At 54.5% G+C, this 8,427-nt stretch overlaps 1 protein-coding gene across 1 annotated transcript in view; it reads left to right on the top strand.

Moving 5' to 3' along the window:
* LOC102380952 (UBA-like domain-containing protein 1) overlaps window positions 1-4,146 on the top strand; it is a 9,790-nt gene extending 5,644 nt beyond the window's left edge. The window contains exon 3 of the mRNA XM_025193208.1: window positions 2,813-4,146. Coding sequence (XP_025048993.1) covers window positions 2,813-3,139 — 327 coding nt within the window. The 3' untranslated portion in view covers window positions 3,140-4,146. The remainder of the gene's footprint in view (window positions 1-2,812) is intronic.
* The last annotated feature ends 4,281 nt before the right edge of the window (window positions 4,147-8,427 follow it).

Genomic DNA, 8,427 nt, shown 5'->3' with positions numbered 1-8,427 from the left:
GAGGGGGGGGGGGGGGGTTGGCAGCTCTTCTAGGGAAAAACCAGGAAGAGGAAGCTGTACTTTGAAGCTTGCTAATGTGAAGCAGAGACTGTGTGACACAAGGGAGGGGCAGGGTGGGAACAGGCATTGGGAAAGGAGGACTGGGCAGGCAGAGGGGTGGGGACAGTCCACAGCCTTGTGGCCTTCCCAGCAGGAAGTTCTTCAGAAAGCCTGTGTGCAGGGAGGTGGTTGGAGATGAACACAGTCCACTGGTGCCACATTCTTGCACATTCAATTAACTGATTTGCTGCAGCTTCTGGACAGAACAGCAATGTAGTAAGGAATAGTAACCTCTTTCCCAGGGCCCTGGATCTGCTCCCATCCATGCCACATGAGTCTCTCACACAGCTGCCTGGGGAAGCTCAGACTCTGTGAGGGCCCTGAGCACAGCCCACTCCACACACGCTAGGGCTTCCCAGAGCTGCTGTGTGTTAGGTATGTGGCAGCTCGCACTGGTGATGGCAGGCAACCTACCCTGGTGGAAGGTGCTGCTGGATCCATTGCGACAGGCCTTGAGGGCACTTGGCCTTGAGAGCCTTCTTTGTCACCCAGGGGTGAGGTGTAAGGATACCAGGTTGCTCTGCTCTTTGCACTGGCCACAGCAGTGCCAGACCCAGCTTGCGCTCATGCGGTTCATGGAACTCTGCTATATACCAGCCGCCTCAGTCCTGCTCTGAGGCCAGGGGGCTGGACCAAGTTCTGCTCAGCATCTGTATGCAGCCAGAGCCAGGGCACTGACCCCAGCCCGTCTTCTACTCCAGAGTCGAGATCCATCTCCTTGTAGCCATGTGGCCTGGTTGGCTCCTCCTGTGAATGCCCCTTCCCTCCCCTTCCCCAAAGCAACAGCCCTTACCCCATTATGTCTCAGCCCCACAACAGTCCCTGGGCTGCCCATACCTTGCCCCTTTAACTCTCCTGCTAGTGTGGCCTGTAATCTGCTAGGTCAGATGTCTCGGGGATTTGCTGCTTGCTGTGGCCTCATTTGACTGCATTTCTCTGGGACAAGCAGGGATTTGCAGCATGCAGTAAGTGTTTGGAGTAAAGCACCCAGCAAGGCCTGATGTGTTCTGGCAGCTGAGGGTGTGAGGATAGGCTTGTTGCTCTCCACTCCAGCAGGATACAGAGCTTTGCAGGACTGGATGCTTTCGAACCCTTGAAGAATCAGACCTCCAGTGCAGTGCAGGGCAGGCTGTATGCAGGCTGTCGGACTGACTCGAGGTTACTGCCCTGGGTCAGGCCTTCAAAATTGGTGCAGGGGGAGCCCTGGCTTTGGAGCCCAAGCCATCCTAGATCACATTTCTTCCCTGGGGAGCTACCAAGCAAGGATGATGGGCAGTGGTAGCTGAGCATATGCCAGGGACTGTGGTGTCTGTGTTGTGGTGCACAGGGCTGTATCGGAGCACTAGTAGTTTTTCCAGCACTGACTTTGAGTTCCCCTTTCCCCTCCTGTGAACATGGTATTCCACATCCATGTTCCTTGTGATCACAGTCTCACGTCTGAAGGCTGTGGTGCTGGGGAGGTGGCAAAGCAAAGCTGGCTCCCAAGGGCACCATTTGCCCTTGGTCCTGTTGGGGATCTTTGAGTGCTTGAAGGAGGATTAATTCTCAGGAACCTTAAGTAATCACTGTGCTGGAAGCAGCCCTGTTCCAGGTTGTAACAGAACTTCAGCCACCTGGCACACCTCACCTGCCACCCCTCTGATAAGGGTCAGAATGGTGGGTTTTGTAGTCACAGTATTGAGGTATTCAGTTAGCATAGGCCCTACTGACACTAGGCAGTGCTGCACCACAGGGAGCAGGGTGGGGGTCCAGTAGGAGCAATAGCATAATTAGGGGTGGGCAAGTGTGGAACACACCCTGGGCACCAAATTAGGGGGGGTGCCAGAATCGCCTCTCACCCCTGCAGAAACCACAGACCAACAGTGTTGCCAGGCTGTGAACTCCAAAACAGTTCCCAGCTGTCATTGCTTTAGGAGCAGCTGGGGTGAGCAGAGCATGTGGGAGCAGCTCTATCGGGACTGTTTTGGGAGTCCCTGTATGGCAGTGCTTCCATGTTGTGGACTTCCCCCAGCCACTCTCAGAACTGCCCCCCAGCTCCTGGAACCAAGTGTCCCTCTGGCTCTCCTACATGGTTTGTCCCAGGTGCCAACTCAGCTTCTTATGCCACTGAATAGGAGGCGTAGTTGGTTACTACCCTCAGTTCCCCAGTGCAGTAGAAGTGGGTGCTATACTGCACAAAGTGCAGTAGGGGTTCAGCAAGAGGCTGTCAGTTGGGGGCCTTGGGAAAGGGAGAGGGAGCAGTGCAGAGGGTTCCTCCTGCAGCAGCAGTAGAGGCACAGGAGGACTAAGGGGCATCTGCAAAGCTGCTTGTGCTTGTGCTTGTGCTTGTGCTTGTGCTTGTGCTTGTGCTTGTGGGGGAGAGGCCAGAACTGGAACAGCTTAGGGGCTGCAGAGCAAAACTGAGGAGCTTTGTTAGCATCCCTCCTGCCTTCCTGCTCCCTGGCTTGTGCCTGCTCCCCCCAGCCCTGCCTGCCTTAGCCTGACTACTGTTGCGGTAGGAGGCCGCCCAAAAAAACCTGTGGTTCTTTAGGGTTCTGTTGTAATGGCTCAGCTGTTGGTGTTCCTCCCTTCCTAGTACAAGAGACTGAAGGAAAGAGAGACGGAATACCCTGTGGACATACTCTGCCTGGAGCTGGCTGCTTGCTGCTCTCTAGCGTGGGGTGGGAGAGGCTGTGCCCCTGACTACCATCTGCCTTTCTGTGTTTTTCTACAGATGTGTACTCCTGCCAACACGCCAGCCACTCCCCCGAACTTCCCAGATGCCCTCACCATGTTCTCCCGCCTTAAGGCCTCTGAAAGCTTCAACAGCAGCAGCCCTGTGGCATCGATGGCGACTTCTCCTCCGCCCCCACCCCCACCACTCCCTCAGCATGGAGGCTTCAACTCTGCCTGGCCTGCAGCCTCACCTCCCAGCCAGCAGCCTCAGCAGAGCATGTGGACTCCAGCCCTGCCCTCGCAGCCTTCAGGCTGGCCTGCCACAGTCTCCCAACAGGCCACTTCAGAACAGAAGGCCAATGTGACCATGGAGGCTGAGAGATGAGGCTGTGGAGAAGTAAGAACACAGTGAGGGGAAGGCCCCCATGATCCCTGTGTTCGTTTTTTTCTTTTTTTCTTTTTTTGTCCTTTCCCAAGGAGCAGTGGAATTTGGCTGCCTTGGAGACTGGCAACTGTAGACAAACAGACACAAACAAATAGCCACCTTGCATGGGTTTGGTTTGAAGTAGTTTTTACTTGTCCTAGAACTGAATGGAGCTCCCCAGGGACACATGGAATCTGCACCAGATGTGGGAGCTGTCAGTAGCCTCTGCGTCCAGGAACCTGATTTTATAGGAGTCTCTCAACATGGGGATGTCCTTCCCCACCTGTTTGGGATGCTGGAGTTTTGCATGCAAGTGACAGTTACTGAAGAAGGGGTCCCTTCTTGCTGATCCAGCCACCCCTTCCCAGCACTGACTAGGGTCCCACTGTCAAGAAGAATGGGATTGAGAGTCATGTGTGTCTCCCCTCCTTCCTGCTCCCCTCAGGACCCCACCCACCCTGCTGAGTAGGGCAGGGAGTGGAGAGAAGATGCCCAGTGATTTTTTTTAATCAAAAGGAAAAGCCCCATTTCTGCTCAGCTGTAGGGCTGGAACCCTCACCCTCTCTGATACAAACTGAGTGCAGAGTGAGTGGGAAAGGGAATGCAGGCTCCTTTGAAGATATTTAGCATCTTTTTTTTTAATTAATCCAACTCTCTACTTTCTACAAAAGGGGTGCACCCCCTCTCTGAGCCCCTGGGGTCAGATTCCTCCAGGCATGTGTAAATGGGGTAGGCAGGCAGTAAGCTGGCCTGGTCTGGCTGATGCCATGTTTCCTCAGGCCCCCTGGGGCAGGGGTTGGGCAGAAGGTACATTTGCATGATGTGGTGTAAGCCCCACAGAGGCTGGAATTGTTTTTAAACCCTCTGTTCTTTTCTCCTTGTGGATGAGAGTCCTGCCAGGCACACTGGCAGTGCGAGGCCTGGGTGCTTCGGAGCAGCCACCTGCAATACACGTTTTTCTGCTTTGACCCTAGTGTCTTTGCTTTTGTTCACAGCAGTTGGGGGAGGCAGGAAGCTGTTTCTGGGACCAGGGATCCTAGGTGGCTCTGTCCCCAAGGCTGCCATGAGCTGCTGCCAGTGGATTGGGCAACATGTCTTGCCCTCCAGACTAAGCCAAGCTGACAGGGGTAGGTGCTCACACACAAAGCCAGAACTCTGGGAGAGAAGAGATCCTGGCTAACAGTGCAGCAGCAGGAGGCTTTCCTTACCCATTCCAGAGTAACCCCAGGGTCAGTGTGCACCCCAGCCTGAGTCCACTGTCTGAGTGAGAGAGCCTGGGGAGGGGTAGGGCACAAAGCATCAAGGTCCCACAGGAAGTTGGGTGTGCTCTACTCCTTACAGTGGTACAGCAAAAGAATGTCCCCACTCCAAGATGGAAATCCAGTGGGGCTGGGGCTAGGGCAAGTGACTTAGTCTGTTCCATAAAGCAGCCCTGCAGTTTAGCCTAGGGCACACTTACCTCTTTGCTGCCTGCATAGTGTTGCTCTGTGGTTATACTGGGGTTTTACTTCCCCAAAAGTGGCCACTTGATGGTATTTGTAGACTAAGAAATGCTTCTGTTAAGAGAGAGACCCTATATGAGCAGCTGCACCAAAGAAGAATCAAAGGAACAAAGCCCTTCAGCCAAAGGCTGGTTTTCCCAAGGGACTTGCTGCTGACTCCAGTTTTGAACTGGCTTATTTCTGAAATTTTAGCTGAGAGTTTCTGACAGAGAAAACTACAATGAGGCAGCATGGGGGCTCTAACACTAGCCCAGCCCAGTCTACTAGATAGAGCAGTGGTTCTCAGCCAGGTTGCCTTGAGATCCTTTTAGGGGTTCTACAGCTTGCTGAATTTATCACTGTTAGGTGTGTAAACATAATTCACAAGATAAACCCAGAGATTTCAAATAGGAATTCATAGTGTTAAAATGATTCTGACTACTTATGGTTTTTCTGAGTTCTTTGCAACAGAAGAATTGCTGGATTATTTTTCTATAGTCAAAATTTTCATTCATGAAAAGTAGGAGCTGCCATTTACCCAGGGCTGCCTCAAGTCCTAAAAGGTTGACAAGCACCAAGACAGAGGCAGTTCAGGTGCTAGACATGGCCACCCTGCTTTTTGCTCCAGCAGAGACACTTGCCAGGGTGAAGGCAGCAACTTCTCTGCAAAGTTACACTGAAGGATGAGAACCTCCTATAATAAAGCACTGCTGAGCTGAGCTGAGCAGCTTAAAAGCACTTTGCATTCTTCCAATGGGGAACTAACAGAGGTCAGACCAATTTACAAAGTGGCTTAGTCAGATGGGCACCAGAAAGCTCAAGGTGCCTGTCTAAGGCTAAGGAAAGGAGGAGCTGGGGAGCAGAGATGGGCCTGTCTGGTATCCAGAGGAGCAGGGGCGACACGTAGGGGGTGCATGCGGGTGCACGTGCACCCCCTGAGCATGGTAGTGCACCCCTTGCAAAAAGGCACTGCTGACATTGCCGGTGGCACCTGCATACGGTCTCCGCTCGCTGCCCTGCCACCAATACGGCCGGTGGTGTCTGCAGGTGGTCCGTGATCCCCACTGGCAGTGGGTGATCGCCACCCCTTGGTCAGCACTCGCCACTCCCACTGCTGCCAGTGCCAGTGGTGTCTGTGGGAACACTGTCCTGCTGCCGTTGCACTCCTGTCACCGCTGTGCCCCCTCCCACTGCTAGGGGCACGCACTGTTCGTGCAGAGGAGGCTGAAAGTTGTCCGAAGACAAACCCTGTGGGATTGTGGGTAATATGCAAATACCTGATCTGAGTAATACTCTGGAAGGTGTGGTGCATGGAGATACCTGCAGGAATGTGGTATTTCACAGCCTGCACCCTGAGGTGAAAGGGACTGGTACAGGGTCAGGTGGAAGCTGCAGGCTCAAGATTGGTCATGGTGTCAGCAGCCTATGGATTGTTCCCCCAGGTACCATGACTGCTGGCAGCATCAGAGGGCTAACATCACCCAAAAGAGCTAGGGAGTCAATGTGTCAGGTGGAAGAACAAGTATATCAGTGCTATGATCCAGTGTATCCTGCTGTGGTGCAACCCCCACCAGACAAGTCTTTTGCCAAAGAGTGAGGAAGCCCCTATGGCTGCTCAGTTTTTCATGCAGTAGCATGTTTTGTTAGGAGCCGGACTGGTCTCGGGGTAGTAGCTGGTGGCATAGGTACTCTGTGCCAGGGGTGGTCTAAGATCGAGCTCCTCATACCAGAGTGCTGCCCAAACATCTGGTTAGATTTAGGCTTTGAAACAAGGACTTCTATCCCAGAATGCATTGCTGCAACCAGCTCTTTCGGCCTCCACTTAGTTATGCCAGCCAGAGACAGAAGGAACCAGAGACATTCTTTATTGTGGAAGGAGCCTGCTGGTTTGGGGTCTTGGCTTTAGTGCATGGACACAGAAGCACGTGGGGGCACAAGAGCTGCAGTGCAGTGGTTGGAAACCTATAGCCTACTGAATCTGGCCTGCAGAGCCCTTTGATCCAGCCCACTGATGTGGAGCTTCAGCAGCTGGATTGACCCAATTCAGATCAGAGGCAGGAGGGTAGGTGCACAGAATGTGTCTGGCAGGAATCGGGTACTACTGCTGCTGCTTTTCTCAGGAAGAATGGCAGCACAAGGAGTGTGTGGCCAGTGCTCATCCCTGCAGGGGCAGGGGAAAGCATGGGGGGACTGGTGCATCATGAGACTGGGTGGGGCACAGTTTGTGAGTGGCAGCATCGGCAGCAGGGTGGTGAGTGGCGACCACCCACAGAAGCCAGGGGTGGCAGTGGGGCGGCGAGCAGCAACTGCTTGCAGAAACCGGCAGCGGGGTGGGGTGGGGGAGAGATGGAGTTTGGTGAGTGGCAACCACCCGTGAAAGCTAGCAGTGGCGGCCAATCTCAGGAGGGACACATGCCCCCCCTACCAGTTGCCTATGGGGGAAAGCAACAGTTGCCATAGCCCCTTGCTACTGCAGAGAAAAACTCTAGCTACCAACACTTCTGGTGCTGCCATGAAGCAAAGTGGTGGCAGCATCTGGGTCCTAGTGCCCACCCACCATATCCTGGTCCACCACCTGATGAGTTTGCCAACCCTGCCATAGTGCATCTGATAAGCTGGAACAGGGCTGTCCAACTGGCAGCTTTTGAGGGTTAATCCAGGGGTGGGCAATTGTTTGGGTTAGAGGGCCACTTAACAAGTTTGGGTGAGCTATTAGGGGCTGGGGGAAGTGGGGATGGGGCAGGGAGATGCCAATTGATCCTATCTGGCCCACCATCCACCACCAGAAGCCTAAGAAGGGAGGGCTGCACCCTGTGCCACTCCACTCTGCCACAGCCAGGGTTGGGCTGGGCCAGGCCTCATACGACTCCTCTACCCCCCCATATTCATCCTGCTCCCCTACCTGGCTTCCAGTTGGCACTGCAGAGTCCTGGTACTGTGCCCACTGGCAGCCGGACCTGCACAGGACAGGGTGCAATGCAGCATGCTGGGTCCTGCCACGATGAGCCATTGCTGCTGTGCTGCACCAGGAAAGTCGGGGATGGCTGCTCCAAACTAAGTCTTCCCACACAGCTGTCATAGACTTACCTTCTAGTGGCACCTCAGCAGCTGCGGCTCATCGCGTTGGCAGGCGAGACATCTATTCAGCATGCTGCATTGTGCACATCCCGTGTGGGACCAACTGTTGACAGCCATGATGCCAGGACTGTGCAGCCACAGTGATGGCAGGAGGGAGGGATGGATGCAGGAGGATGGGGTGAAGGAGTCTGCACACTGCACAGCCAAGACTAGCCCTGGCTGTGGTAGTGCAGGTCAGCACAGGGTAGGGTGGGTCGCAGCCCTCCCTCAAGCTTCCGGTGATGACCGGCAGGCCAGATAGGATTAGTTGGCAGGCCATATTTTGCCCACCCGTAGATTAATCTGTGGCCCCTGGGCCCCCAGCTGACTGCCATTCACCACTGCTTGGTCTGCAACAGCTGTCAGCATCCCGAGTGACCTTCCCTCTACCTTCATTACCTGTGCCTGCCCCAGGGGTTGGTGCTGCAGAGCCCAAAGTGTTGGGGGAACCCACAACCAGGAAGCTGATGGGGCGGGGGGAGAACCTGCATGTATAGCACAGGGAGGGACACTCATGCACATGATGCAGTGGAGAGAGGGGACTGCCCATGTGCGGGGTGCAGCATGAGAGTGGAGGTTGCCCCTGGGGCAGCAGCCCCAGGGCCCATTACACAGGCAGCATGTGCAGGGTTGCTAACCCAAGATAAATAT

The sequence above is a fragment of the Alligator sinensis genome, unplaced genomic scaffold (assembly GCF_000455745.1).
Source record: "Alligator sinensis unplaced genomic scaffold, ASM45574v1 scaffold1389_1, whole genome shotgun sequence".
NCBI classification, from domain to species: domain Eukaryota; kingdom Metazoa; phylum Chordata; order Crocodylia; family Alligatoridae; genus Alligator; species Alligator sinensis.
This window is presented reverse-complemented; position numbering and strand designations above follow the sequence as displayed.